Source organism: Athene noctua, chromosome 2 (assembly GCF_965140245.1).
Source record: "Athene noctua chromosome 2, bAthNoc1.hap1.1, whole genome shotgun sequence".
Taxonomy (NCBI): domain Eukaryota; kingdom Metazoa; phylum Chordata; class Aves; order Strigiformes; family Strigidae; genus Athene; species Athene noctua.
The window spans coordinates 55682260-55697716 of record NC_134038.1 but is presented as its reverse complement, the minus strand read 5'-3'; the positions used below and the strand labels follow the sequence as shown (position 1 = coordinate 55697716).

The window sequence follows — 15457 nt, the reverse complement described above, 5'->3', positions numbered from 1 at the left end:
TCACCAATGCTGAGTAGAGAGAACTTTACAAGCCTCATCTTTAATTATTTTAAGTCCAGAAATGTAACATTAGGAGTAGTTTTACACAGGCCAACACTTGCTCAAGTTTTGATCTCTTATTTAATATGTCTAACTGTTGGTACTACTCTTTAATTTACACTGAAGTAGGCAGCAGCAGCTGTGGGCTAAGAAGCCTGGAAGGTAGAATATAGAATATGAATCACTCCAACATGCTGTGCCCCTTGGCTAAGACAGTAGTGTAAATCTCTGCAGTTTGTTGGAAGTCCTGTAGGTGTTTCAGTGAATGAGGGCATTTCTCTGAATCCTCTGTAGAGCATTCAGTTAGCTTTCCCCACCTGCACAGCAACAAGCCAGTGCTTGTCCCTGGGCATGTTAAATTTTCCATGGAAAGTGGAATTTGTAAACAGTGTACGCCTATAATTTGGACATTGTACTGTGCCATGTCACTTCTTTGTGTTCGTTGGAGGTTATCATGTTGTTAAGACTTTGCTTTTTGTTAATTTCAGCTCACAGCTTTTGGCGGAGACTTGAAGTATACAGTATCTTACGACATTCCAATGGAGAGTGTGGACAGTGATATAGTATCTAGTGTGGATGTCATCATTCAGGTGGATTTTTTTTCAGCTTGTTACTGTTCAGACATTAATAGGAATCTATGAAGGGGTTAAAAAAAGGAAAATAAAATAATATTTCTATAGTAGTAGTTCTGTCAATTTTAAGTCCCTTAAAAGTCACTACCAAGATTTTGTTACTACTCATTTCTCTGATTATCTGATCCATTTGTCTGAAATTCTAGCTAAACAATACTAGTTGAAAATTTTAAATACCTAAATTTTAACCTGTGTGTAAACAGGTGAGGTGGTCATTATCAAATGTACAATGCTCTGTTTACAATCAAAACTACAATAAGCTGAAAAGACTTGTATTTATGATGAGTGTTCTTGCTGATTCCTTGCTTTTCTAGATTTATGTTGCAGTTAAAAATTAAGGCTCTATACTGAATCCAGGCACCTCAAAAAAAAGTTTAGTTTGTAATACATACTTAGCAATAGAACAAAGGAGAAAAGAGATTTTGTTTTGTAGAGGAGTTTGATTTTTGAAATGTCATTATTTTTAATCTAACTATTTCTGAAATCTCTGAACCCAAAAATAATGGGATCATACTCTTCCTGAAGCCACAGAAAACGCAGAGCTCTTACTTTTTTTCTAGTGCAAGAAATCTAGTTTGATTGCCTCTTTTCTTTGTTATCTGGATGTATATCTGACACTAAGTGTAATTGCTTAATAAAATTTGCATGCAAATATGGAAAATGTTTTCTCGGTCTTTCAATTTCAGGGTAATGGGCAGATTTTGAGTACAAGAGCAGCGGGCACAACATTACAGCCCTACGAGGAGTACTCTAATGCAGTGAGATTTGTAGCAGAGAATTTCATAGACTTCAATACAAAAAAAGCTATAGACCGGGAAAGGTTGATGACTGTTCTGGTAAATGTGACCCATCTTCTGATCAGGGCCAACTACAACATTGCCAAAAAAGCTGTGTACAGGTGAGGGAGAAAAAATATTCAAGTTAATCTATATACTGCTTTTATTTTTGTGAATATGAAACACTATTTGTAGTGGCAATATCCCTAAAGTTTTATGTTAATAATTTCTAGGAAAAAAATTTTTTTGATTGAGATTTCTCAAGACTGGTCTTGTCTCCAAAATACATTCATGTGGAAAAGGGCATTTGGTTGTTTTAAAGATATCTGATAGCAGAAAAAACGTTTCCTGCTTTAAAGGAATACTGCATAAAAGCCTTATTACAATGGCTGCTTTGTTAGAGGGAAGTACCTCCGAAACTTTAAACAGTATGCTTATTTTGGTATGTGGCAAGTTAATCCATCACTGACTATTGAAAACCTACCAGTAAAGAGTTGGCTGTAATTTCTTTTAATGTCTGTTTGTTAGATGTTTCTGAAGCTCATGTCTGAGGGTATGCTTAATAGGAAAATCAGGCAGCAGTGGATTAACTGGTCATTCCATAGTCTCAAGTCAGCATTAGCAGTATCTGCATTAGACCTTACAGTTGTCTGTTTTACCTGTTCTCCAAGACACACCAGAATAAAATCTTATCATTCTCAAGGGAATCAGTTCCAGTGCTTCACTATTTATTTACTTAATTACCTTAGTCTCATCAATAACTTTTCTTCCTCATTCCCTAATTTGATAGCGTTTCATGTCAATAACATTGGACTTGATACCAAATTTGCTTTGCACCCTTTTGTGCTCTTGAAGAGTGATGATATTTCTGTCCATTTAGGGATAGTTTGTTCATCTTTCTGGAAAGTTTGTGAAGATTCACTTAAATCATTTTACCTGTGACTGAGAAGATTGTCTCTGTTTAGAGTTTTGCTCTGTTCTCTTTTGTGCAGGACCAGTGAACTGGTGCTGTTTCTCACTACTTACCCACCTGCAATATGTACACACAGTGAAGTAAAGCTATCTTATTTCAGGACAGCAAGAGAAGGCTGCCCCACTGATGTACCTCTAGTAACCATGGCAGAGGGGGAAGGTTTTGTTTAAACCTCTTCACAGGAGAAGAGACAATGGTAGTAACAATAATGATAACAGGAGGAGGGCACATCTACTCCCAGAATTGCAAATGCAGTGATAAAACTATGATCGTAGTCGTTTTACAGCAGAGATTTGTGCCTGTTCCTCAGCTGTCACTGCTGGGGAGCAGCACTAAGCAGTGTTACTCCCCTAGAAGCAAACTATCCTGTTCCAAATCAAGTTTGGGGAAACAAATGATGGGTTGTTTTCATGCTTGATCCTAGGCTGGACTCTGTGACCCTGGATACTGCAGGTGCAAATGTTATAGATCTTTCTTCAGCACCAGATGTGGAATTCTGTGAATGTCCTCAAGGTTACACAGGAATATCCTGTGAGGTAACCTCTTTCTGTGTTTTATGGATGCAAAGTTATCTCCTATCTGAAAGCATCTAGGTTTTAAAGGCAGTCTGCCTTTAATTATACTGCCATAAAAGTACATGTTCTGTGGTGAAATGCTGTCTACTATACTGTATACAATGCTGTAGATATTTTCTTCCAGATAGGCTAAATGGAATTTTACACTTACTTCTTGAATTCTATTTGATGGCACTAAAAGATGATGATACACTTTAGAACATCAGTGTTGCCGAGGGAGCAGCTGTAAAAGCTCTGTGACGCTGTTTTGAGCTTACCTTACTCATTAATAGCACTTTTCCTGGATTTGAATTGTGTAAAGTTTATTTCTGTTTTATGTCACTAGGTTTATGGAGGTCACTAGGTTTATGGAGGCAATAAGGAATCTTAGCAGGAAGAATGCTAGCCTTTGGAAGATCCCACAAGGGTCAAATGTGTCGCACAAGGTGGTGTCTTACATATCTGTGAAGATTAGGGAGACAGAGCACCATCTGCAGAATAGCAGGAATTATTTTGACAAATCATTTCAGTATGAAGCCTTGTGCCATAGCATTGCTAATGATTCTGCAGAGGAGATAGAACATCTGTTTTTTATTGTCCCATAATAAAGAACTTCACATATTCAGCTGCACAGAACTTAACTTATGTGCCTCCAGGGGACAAAGGGCTGAATCAATGTTTTATGGAGTTCTTAGCCCCTGTATCCAGTGCAAGTAAAAAACAACCACCAGAAAAGAGCTGCAGTGACATCAATAGGGTTGAAAGAGCATTCAGTTACCACAGTGTGAATGAGTCAGATGGTGGGTGGTCGGAAGAGGACTCTTTGAAATTGTTTTGATGTGTACTTTTAACATACATAATGCTACTCCTTTTTTCCCCCTGTTTCTTTTCAGTCCTGTCTCCCTGGGTACTACCGTGTGGATGGAATACTCTTCGGAGGTATTTGTCAACCCTGCAAATGCAATGGGCATGCAGCTGAGTGTGATATTCATGGTGTTTGCTTTGTAAGTCATCCTTCAAAGTGTTTGGGTTTTGAGCATCTATTAAGGAATTAAGGGAGCATATTGGCTGTGGGAGGCAAGTTTACAGTGTATGTAAATTTCAAGCTATAGGCACCAAGTGTTTATTTTTCTAGCTTTTCATTATTTATTTCAGAGTATGTTCAGGGGGCTCTATTAAAGTGTTCTCTAATAAAGGGTTTGTTTCACTTTATCATTTCTAGTGGGGAATAATCATAACTAAAATATAAATGTCACCATATACTGCCTAATAAAAATCTTAACTTTACTTGCTGCAGGTGACAATAAAACTTTTTTTGAAAGGAACAAAATTAAGCAGTGCTTTGAGTGAATATCTGTTTTCAGATATATGTGCATCTTCCTTGACTAACAGCAGTGGAAATTACACATTACCTTCTGAAGAGAGAATTCAGCTCTCAGATCTCTTCTGAAATTTAAAGCTCACAGAAATAAAATGTCTAAATACCAGTAATAAATATAAGAATTTGTTACTGCAAATGTGTGCAATATGCAAAATATGTTTAAGTTCGTGTATAAGTAATGTGGCTGGTTTCATGCTGTAAAGTAAATTCTAAAATGTAAGAAAGAAACAATTTTAGAATTTGTTGTTACAACTCAGGAAAAAACCCACTTGTTTTCGAAGTTCTACTCTGTTCTTCATGGCTGTCTCCTTGAAAGTTATACTGCATGCAGACTCCTGCAGGGATCACTTAGAGGCTGAAAAACCTTCAAGAGTAAATATGAAAAGATTTTTTCCATGTCTCACAGGCTTGTCAACACAACACGACAGGACCTTTCTGTGATCAGTGCTTGCCTGGTTTCTATGGATTTCCATCCCAAGGAACTTCTGAGGACTGCCAGCCCTGTGCATGTCCTCTGAGTTCTGCTGCAAACAAGTAAGCTGCTTATGTGACATTTTGTTTTGCATCTTCAGCAAAATCAGGAGGTGAGATAAAGAAAAAATGTCATGAAATCTGAAGGAGAGAGAGAGGACTTCTATTCTCCCTCTTCATTTGAGTGTTTTTCCAGGTAGACAGATGCATAGACTAAGCTAAGACAGGCTGAGTGAACTGGTGCAATTTGTATGTGAAGTTTGAAAGTAATACTTCAACCTATCCTTGAACATGTCAGCAAAGTTGCTGTTACCTTTCATGTTGTTTCAGAAAACAAGTGTTGCATGTGAAAAAAAGGAGTTGTGTACAGAAATTGGACAGATTTGCTAGAAAGAGGGCCAGGTTTTTAGGAAGTTTTAAAATCTTCCTTTCCCCTAGAAGAAAAAAAAACCCTCATGAAGAGTTTTGAAAATGATAACTATTTTGACATATTGTAGTGTTTAAAGCATTGATGTTAATCTAGAAAAATCAGCAATTGCATGGTTCTGTAGATAGGTGCATGAACTTGAAGAATGGATATTGGATGTTTGTAGAAGATTCTGCGTATTGACACTGACTGCCATAAATATTGTTGATAGTTTCAGTCCTACTTGCCAGCTGAGTGAAGGTGGTGAAATTGTCTGTGACAACTGTCTTCCAGGCTACACTGGTTCTCAGTGTGAAAGGTATGTACACTAGCTTTGGGTAAAAATATCTATATCATTGCCATCACTAACTGGTTCATCATCCTACCTGCTCGAATTTTTCATACCACATGTACAGAACATTCCTAATAAAATTTTCCTTCCCATTTTGTCTTTGCTTGTAATACAGAGATACTTTAGATAAAAAAATTAATAGGAAATACTCCCTTGGGTGGGGAGAGAGTTTGATATGGCTGCATTCCAGCTGATAAAGTTTTTTATCTCTGGTGCAGGTGTGCTAATGGTTACTATGGAAATCCACTCATGCCTGGGCAGTCGTGTGCTCCTTGTGAATGCAATGGCAATGTAAACCCTCAGGAAGATGGCTACTGTGATACCTTCACAGGACAATGCCTGAAATGTCTGGGGAACACAGCAGGTCACCACTGCGAAAAGTGTGCTGATGGGTATTACGGGGATGCAGTGATTGAGAAAAGCTGTCGTGGTAAGCTATTATTACTCTCAGAATTTAAAGAACACAAAAATGTGATGTACATGTAGCAGAATGGATAGCAAGATGTGCACCTTTACTGAAAGTGTTAATCTAAGTTGTGAGTTGGCAAGTTCAGGTTGAAAACTATGGGCTTGGGTTAGTCTCAGGAAGGAATGTATTATGCTAGGGTCTGACACTTCATAATCCTGAAACTTGTTGGCTTGTTTAACACTGTCCCTCCAGTGACCTGCTGTAGACACTTACTACTTCTAAATGTTACATATAGGGCTGTAAGAAACAAACTTCTCAGATTATCTGTTCAGAGGTAGTTTTTTTAATCTTTTATCCCAAATGTGTAGTACAGGTATTACTGTAGTATATTAACATCTATGGGATATAAACAGGTGAAACACATGTTGTATACTGAATTTGGAATTCTGTATAATAATGAGTGCATATAGATAGACATTAATAATTTTTTTAAATTTGGTTTCTTTTTGTCTAAACATAAGCCTGTGCGTGCCATGTGAATGGTTCCCTTTCAAGTACTTGTCATCATGAGACAGGCTTCTGTCACTGCAAATCAAATGTGATTGGAGAAAGATGTGATAAGTGTTTGGTGAGCAAATGTTTACCTGTTCCTAATATCTACATTTTCTTGTGTCTTGGTCTTCGTGTTTATCTATAGATATTGATTAAAACAGATGCAGAGAATAGCAACAAATATATTCCGGGAAGAGGGGACCTGTTGCTGGGGCAAAGACCAAAAGCTTTTGTGGTTGCTAATTGCTCTGTGTTGGCTCCTTGCAGGTGTGAAGCTGTGTGGTTGACTCTGCATCCTTCTATATAGGGCTGTTCAGGCTAGAGCTGTGCTCACTGACAGCAGACAGTCATATTGGCTTACCAAAAAAACAAACCAAACACTGCTGACAGACCTGAAGGGTACCTTAGCACTGTGCTTCTGCAAATTGAAGCCTGAGTGGGAATAACTGAGGAATGTGGTTTGTGATAATAAATATATCATGGTTGAACGCCAAAAAGGGATTCAGCTAAAAGACAGGCCTGTTATAAGAACAAGTAGATATTAATTGGTGATATGAAACAGCAGTTTCCAGCTTTTGCGAAGTGTGGAACTGCCTCAAAGACCAGAGCAGGACATCCATGCCCAGATACTGCCCTTGTGCCAGCCCAGCTGAGTGCCTTTCAGCCCACATGTACTATAGGTCACTGACCTGCTCTGTTCTGGTCTTCCATTCACATTCACAGAAATCTCTGCCTGATCAGCACAGCCCACACTCACCTCATGGAAGTCTTTTACAGTCTGAGGTTATTTTAACTTAAACAAAGTCTCACTACTGAGATCAGAGGACCACAAGAGCATTTCAGTGTTCACTTTTTCACCCAAATGCATACTTGTATATAGCTGGGAACAGTGAAGAGATAAGGCCAGAGAGTCCTCCCATAGCAGTCACACAGTGCTGACCAGTATTTATGCAGGTCTGACAGCAGGGAAAGTAAACAAGAGAAAACTTAAGTGTGTACATCGTATTGTTTTCAAAAATGTACAAAATATAGCTCAAATGTATTTACTTGCTGTCCAACAGAATGGTTACTATGGTCTGCTTACTGGGCTGGGCTGCATTCCCTGCAACTGCAGTCAGTTTGGCTCAGTCTCTGAGGACTGCAATCATCAGGGACAGTGTCACTGTGTACCAGGAGTAGCTGGAGAAAAGTGTGATCGTTGTGCTCGTGGCTTTCATGCATTCCAGGATGGTGGCTGCACACGTAAGCTCTAATCCATGATCCTTTCAGAGTTTGGAATTTCTTTCAGCAATATATTTTGTTTTAAACTCTGGTAAAGGTCAGTTGTTTTGATGATTATGTGGAAAAATCTGTAGAATGGTCTCCTAATACTTTGATTAAACTAGAGAGCAAAACATTTCTTTGGTTGTTTATTGTGTAGTTCCTTGTAAAACGTGATCTGTGAAAGAGTAACTCATAAAGCTTGCACGAGAGAAATACTACATCCTCAATAGCTCCTTTGTCTCTTTATTTTTTTTTTTACAAAATGCTTTAGTCCTTCAGAGAGAATAGAAAATTCATTTTTTATGCAATCGTAAAAGTTAAGAGCAACTACTCTTACAGATTTTTACCTTGTTTTTTCATTTAATTATTTTACTTTATACTTTGATATGATGTCATTGACTATTTTTCTATCACCACCTGGATGCGTACAATTTTTAGTCATAATACAGAGGAAAATGTTAATCCAAACAGAGAACATGCCATCAAAACCCCTAATTTATCATGTTAATAAGATACCCTTTTCAAGACAGTATAGCTAAAGGAATGCTTACCTTTTCTCCAACCTGACAGAAACATTTTTTTCATGCCTCAAATAGTATAGTACTATGAAATCTGAAGTGAGATTATGTGATAGAGTTATTTTTTGGAACATATATGATGTGTCTTTACTAAGAACCAAAGATCCCTTAGGTACCTTTAACCATTTCAGTCTCAAACATTTTTTTAATGTTATTAAGAAAATTAATAAAACCACTTTACTGAACTTGTGCTTTTTAGCAAGAATAATCTTGCATTTCTTAAATAGACAAGTCCTTCTTCAGCAGTTAGTTATAAAAATAGTTAACCATCCCTATTATTTGCTAAGTAATTTCAGAAAAGTAGTAATTTCTGAGATTAATCCTTATGCCTGCTTGAGAATATTACCATATCTCATGATGAGTTTTGTATCCTCTATAACAGAAATTTTTCCGACAAATTGACTCTTCTCCACAATAATTTTGTTTGACTTTGTTGATTCTCCTGAGGAAATGCAGCACTGCTTTTTAAACCACCAAACAGGCTATGTCAAGAAGCAATAATGGGCTTTCAATAAAAATGTCACTGTGGTTATAATTTGTTTCTCAGTGATTAGGGATGGCAAGGAGTTCTTAGTGGAATGAATAAACTGTACTGCATAATTAAGAAAAGACAGACTGTCAGTGGTCTTGGAGTTTCTTCTTTGTAGCTAAAACAAGGGTAAAGTTAATCATTCAGTCCTATTTCTCTTCCAGCCTGTGACTGTGCTCATACTCAGAACAACTGTAATGCTGATTCTGGCCAATGCATTTGTCCCCCTCACACTCGGGGACCAAAATGTGAACTCTGTGAAGAAAATCACTGGGGACTTTCTCCTAAACTTGGCTGCAAGGTATGGTAGGCTGTTCAAAAAGCCATGGCTGTTAAAAGCAATTTGCCTTATACTGGTGTTAGAACTGGACTCTTGTTCTGAGAACCTCATCATTGTTCTCTGTCTCAAAGTGTTAGTGCAACATGCTCACATTAAAAAAAAAAAAAATCAAACTGTAAAGTGTTTATTGAGGAACTTTCTAAGAAAGTTGTCTTTGAAAATACTGATCAGACTGCCTATTCTGAATAGGTGCGTAGATCATATTAAAATTTTGAAGTGTGTATACTAACTGTTAATTGCTTAAATTGTGATACTAAACCAGACTTATAGCAACAATTGGCAACAAGGAACATAGTTTCTGTACTAATAAAGAAGTGCTATTATGGTTTTAAGAACAATGAAATCTAGCTTATCTTGAAAGTCACTGCATACTTTTTTTTGGGATATTTAGAAATAAAATTTTGTAAGGTAGTTAATGTCTCATGAATGGAAAAATGGTAACTCCCATTATCTCAGCTTAATATTTATGATTAAGCAGTAAAATGCCAACTCAGTGTGGCTCCAAGGAGTAACAACCATTTACACAATTAGGTTCATGCAGAAAATGCTTGACAGTTATGGCATTGGGCCAATTTTTATTTTATAAATATTGAGATTTAAAAAAACCACAGAATTACATGAATGCAATGGGTAATTTCAATAAAGAAACCACAAATATAATCAACTAGACAAGGTCTGTCATGATCTGCAGTAAATATTTGACAAGTACAATTATCAGCCAGATTGTTTTCTTTTTTCTTTAATTTTTTTAGAGTAAGGATGATAAAATAGTCCTATAATACCCTTCAGAGGTTGCCATCTTAGTGATTTATAGCAGCTTACTTAGCAGCCAGTCTTTAAACCACTGCTTTGTCAGGTACCAGCCACTGTCATTCTTACCTAATGTTCTGCAAGTGCAATGTGCATTTCCCTTGAAGTGTTCATTTCATAGGATGATTTCACAGCACTTGCTAACGATCGAATTTAAAAATATGTAACTGCTCACTTTTGCTAAGTCGTTAAGCATTCCTTTTGCTTACAGCATCACAATAATTAACATTAATTACTCTAAGGTATTTCAGTTACTTTCTTTATTCAACAAATAATACCTGACAATCCCGATGGAGGCTCCCCTCTGCTGAGTAGTCAGCCATGTCAGGTTGAGATCTGGTGCAATGTCTACTGGAAAACCCTGGGAAGGCTCTTGTATGCTCCCTACATGGAGGAAATGGAGGAGATGCTATCAGAAACCCAGCCGGTCTGTTTTTGCAACACAGACTGCATTAGTGTGATACTTCGTCTGGCTCAGTTTCTTGCAGTTTTCTTGGTATTCAACATCCATTTCTGGCTGCAGTGATGGAGCAGAGCAGTGTGTTAGTCATGTTTTGTTTACAACACTTCTCAAGTGTGCTGCAGCACAGTTAGTTGTACCTCAGTGTCCTTATTTATCTTTATCACATGATAGAGATATAAGTACATGTAAATTATTTCTGTTATTATGATTCTTAAAATAGGATTTGACGTTTAGAGCTGGAGACCTTTAATGGTATCTGGGAGCCAAAACTGTCAACATGTTTGGTCATAAAGTGTATTAGACTGGACAGTGTAGTACCTAGTGCTTCCTGCTAGAGTGAAAACTAATACAAAGTACTAATGGTGAGCAGCAAACCTGTGAAAATTGCTAAAGGACACATAGTGATGCTGATAGGTTTTATGGGTCTTTGTGTAGGGTGCTTTACAAGGTAAGGCTTTTCATCTCAAAGAGAGATGATGAGGAAAGAAGACCAAGGAAAATGCTCACAGTCAGGTGATGATGGAATGTACTTTTTGCCCGCACTGTTAGAAATAACCACAGAGCAAAATTGGACTTGTTAAGTAACCACAAATACGAAATTAAGACGAAAGGTGAGATCCAGTCTGCTTCAAAAAAGAATGACAAATTAAGCCACCTACTTTGCATGTTTGTTCATATTATTGATTGCATAATGAAGGATGGGCTCTGCCAGGGAACAGGATTCCTTTGGTACTCGAGGGAATCAGATTCCTTTGGTACTGCGCTGCGGTGCATGCAGAGCTTCCCACCTTTGGATGCAATGAGATTCTTGATTCCTCATCAGATAGTAAATGAAGCTTGAGAAAGGTGTAGACTCTATTAGTACTTCTTGAAATCTTAAAAGAATGTCAGTATTAAGATTTTTCTTTCTGTCATAAAATTATTGTACTTACAGATTTCTTTAATCCATTTATATAACATTATTTTAATCTATTTGCTGCACTCAATACGTAGTATTTTAAATAAAGTATTTTGGATTTTTTTTCCTGGAACAGGTTCCTTCAACTCCTGTGATTCCCAGCCCAGATTTGGGAATCAATAAAGCTTCTTACTTTTTGGTATTCACTATTTACTGGAAATACAGTTCTTTGTTCAAATACAAACCAAACAACTCAATTTCTATGTGGAAGTTCTTCCCTTTTATTATCATGTAATAATTGTTGACAGACATTAAGTTTTAAGGACTGCTCTAAATTTACTGTGCTGTTTCTGTTTTAACAAAATTGTCTTTAAAGATCTGCTATTTATGAACACTTCTTTTCATCTAAGGCTTGCAACTGTAGCAACACTGGTTCAACCCATCTCCAGTGTGATGTATTGACAGGCCAATGCCAGTGCAAAATTGAATTTGGAGGACAAGACTGTTCCAGGTGTGCATTAGGCTACAGGGACTACCCGGACTGTGTTGCCTGTGACTGTGATTTGAGTGGAACCAAAGCGGAGATGTGCGATGACACTGATGGACTTTGTGGTTGTGAAGAAGAAACTGGCATCTGTACCTGCAAGGTACTGAAGTATTCAGATCCTTTTGGGACAGCACTGGGGTTTTCTGGACATTTATTGCATAAAAGTTGTTGAAGGTGTAGGACTTCAAAAGGCAATCTGCATCCCTTCTTTGAGACATTTTGGAGTACACCTAAATCACCCTTAAAGGATTTTCTGTGCTAGCAATAAACAGATCTTATTATTAGTCAGCAGGGTTAAAAACTGTGAGATGATGTTCCCCACTTTGGACAGACACAACACAGCTGTCAGCAGAAGAGATAGCAACATTACCAACATGGCATAATTATTTCTGGTCTCAGAAATTCCTGTGGTAATACTAGACAGTTTGTCTCTCCTACCTCCCTTTGCTTTGTTTTACATAGCCATGTAATTTTATTTCCAGTATGTGGCCATAAATTATTGTGGCACAGTACTGTAGTTCTCTTTTAGACAGAATTAATGGAATTTGATGTATGTGTGTTAAGAAGTCAGGATCAAGACCCATTGTATGCCTGATCACAAAAAGTAATTTCCAGCTGACTAATGCTGAATCCTTGCTAAGTTTACAAACAGCCACTGTACATCTGATAGAAAAATGAATGATGTGTTTCTAGTCTTGACAGGATTTGGCATATTTCATGAATACGGTCTCACTGCAGTTCTAAATTCAAATAGATTGCATTTGTCTAATGTAGGATCCATGTCAGTCAGAACTGTCAGTGATCTATCTGACATGATCCATGTTGGAACTCTCAGTGTTAGGTCAGTGTTTGGACTGGATGATCTTCAAGGTCTTTTCCAACCTAGACGATTCTGTGATTCTGTCTTTATTCTATAGTAAGTGAATTTATGTAACCACATCTTGTGGTACATTCAGTCTTCTTTTTTGTGGCTTAATATTTTAAGGTAGAAATGGATGAGGATGGATTTGTCTTGCTTTTTCTTTTACTCCGAGATTTCTGTCTGCCTTCTTTTGAATAGGACAAAGTCTGACTATGAGTTCTGAGATAAAATTTTTAAAAATCTTGTTAAATATGTAAGAATAGTACTTGTGACTTCAGCATCACTGCATTTCTCTATATGATGTAAATGTCTTCTGATACCAAGGACAATGCTGTATAAACCATTTTTAATGCTACAGTTTTTACATGTTTTATCACACTTGCTGTTTGCTATAGTTACATTTTGCCTTGCAAGTAGTTCCAATAATAGTTCATAACTCATGCATTTTTTCTTAGTTGCTATTTAAAAGTTTCTTCTTTTTTCTTAGTACACATAGAACATTGGAGAAGAACCAGCTGTAATAGGTAGAAGTATTCTGATGCAGTGAGCAATTCAGAAAAAATGTTTCTACCTCAAGCCAGGGAAACCTATTCCTTCATAGAGTCTAGGAATACTTTGCTGTAAGAGTTTCACTTCTGAGTGCAGGTCACATTAATTGATATAATCTTGAACTTTCTGAGCAGACAGTCTGATAAAAAGGGTTTTTTTCTTAAATTAAAAGCATAAATTCCCTACATGCTGTTTTGGCAATGAATTATTTCATTCTACTTGTAGGGATAGATAGACAGCACTTCTACAGCTTCTTCCATCCTAGATGTGAAAGCATTTTAAAAAGCTAATTAAATACTGAAAACTCCAGTGAAAAAATTTACATTCTTATCCTCATTATACAAATGGAAAAAATGAAATACTGAGTTTTCTGCTCATACACACATAGTTTCATTAGATTTCAGAACAGCACATTAATTCAGACGATATAGCTTGCTCTTTTGAAAATCCAAATGTTGATAATAGGACGAAACCTATAAATACAAATTGGAGAATCTCAACTCTTTTTAAATGTGGTTATGTTGCAAGTTCATATTTGTTGCCTATTCTATAACCAAAGGCAGCGCTTAAGAATAGCTCACATATATTGCTAATAGTGAAGTCTGAATTGTCATTCTTGTTTAAAAAAAAGGAAACACTGAATACAGAGATTTAGTAGTATAGATTTTTCAGAAAAGGTGGGAATCTGTTCTTGATTGTTCTTGACTGAGTGACAGAGAAGAATTTATTTCAAGACAAGAAATCTGTGCCTTCATAAGTGTCCCTTCAATCTTCTCGTTAAAGGTGCCAGGAAGTACTGACTGTAGTTTTGGGTGTTTCTTTGAGTTGGACTCACCGGTTGGGAACTGTGTGCAAAAACAGACACTTGGGAATAGGTCCCCTGATTCCTATTCATACTGTGCAGTTTCTTTGGCTTTGAGAGCCCATTTTCCAGACTGGGGGGGAGGTTTTTTCTATCTTGAAAGGAAAGCTGCTAATTTTTGCTAGAAATTCAAATACATGAGTTTAACTTGAATGTTCCCCCTTTTCATTTTTAAAATAAAACCAACCCAACAATGGAAAATAAAAAAAATAATGTACTGCATAATAAAACAGAATAGATGCAGTAATTGACTTCCTGTTATGTAGTTTACATAGCAACTATTTTTTCTTCCAGAAAGAACCATCTTTCATTCAGCTAGCAAAGTAATGTGTGCTGTTGTGGTTTTTTTTTTTATTTCCTTCAGGAAAATGTATTTGGTCTACATTGCAGTGAGTGTAAACCTGGAACTTTTGCTCTGTCTGCTAACAATGCACTAGGTTGTACTCCATGCTTCTGTTTTGGGATGTCCACGTCTTGTTCAGAACTAGAAGATCATGTGACAATTCCTGTAAGTGACATAAATATACAGCCATGGTTTGGTGTTACCCTCATGTTAAGTACCACACTGGTGTGCCTAAGGTTGCATACATTTCATGATCAGGTCGAGTGTAATTGCTAGCTTATGGAGGCAGTGGCATATGGCAGAACAAAAAAGGAAACAAATGATAAGTGTTCATAGCCTTATTTCTGAAACCCTTTTGTTTCATTCTGCTTTTTAATCAAACGTCTTTCTCCATTTTCTGGTTTGGGCATTTATTACTCTAAGATGGACCACTGACTATTCAAAGCAGCTAAAACTGTTTAACAGTATATTACACTGAGATAGAATATTTTTGTTGAATTAATTTTTTGAAATTTGTGTTGCAGATAACCTTAACTCCAGATCAGTCTATTCTGCATGTAGTATCTCAAAGTAACCTGACTGGAACAGTGGAAGGAGTATTTTCACAATATCCTGATGTTTTACTGGATGCTGCTGTAGTCAGAAAATACTTAAATACAGAAACTTTTTACTGGAGGTTACCAGAACAGTTTCAGGGGGACCAGGTAAGATCATTAAATACTTAGAATGGTTTGTAGATTATTTATTTATTCGTTGTCTAATAATCAGTCCTTTATAATAGTCACTTTATCTTGGTAACATTTTTCTGCGTTAGTTCTGTTCTTGTAGGTCATAATATAAATATGCAGTGACTAAACTTATTTATAGC

The 15457-nt window shown here is 36.8% G+C and overlaps 1 protein-coding gene across 1 annotated transcript in view; it reads left to right on the top strand.

Moving 5' to 3' along the window:
* Positions 1 to 15457, top strand: part of LAMA1 (laminin subunit alpha 1) — a 107545-nt gene that overhangs the window by 47168 nt on the left and 44920 nt on the right. The window contains exons 13-25 of the mRNA XM_074899182.1: positions 528 to 629; positions 1358 to 1569; positions 2845 to 2956; positions 3868 to 3978; positions 4762 to 4889; positions 5465 to 5551; positions 5803 to 6014; positions 6515 to 6621; positions 7607 to 7787; positions 9080 to 9216; positions 11837 to 12073; positions 14611 to 14754; positions 15114 to 15293. Of these exons, the coding sequence (XP_074755283.1) occupies positions 528 to 629; positions 1358 to 1569; positions 2845 to 2956; positions 3868 to 3978; positions 4762 to 4889; positions 5465 to 5551; positions 5803 to 6014; positions 6515 to 6621; positions 7607 to 7787; positions 9080 to 9216; positions 11837 to 12073; positions 14611 to 14754; positions 15114 to 15293 (1950 nt within the window). The remainder of the gene's footprint in view (positions 1 to 527; positions 630 to 1357; positions 1570 to 2844; positions 2957 to 3867; positions 3979 to 4761; positions 4890 to 5464; positions 5552 to 5802; positions 6015 to 6514; positions 6622 to 7606; positions 7788 to 9079; positions 9217 to 11836; positions 12074 to 14610; positions 14755 to 15113; positions 15294 to 15457) is intronic.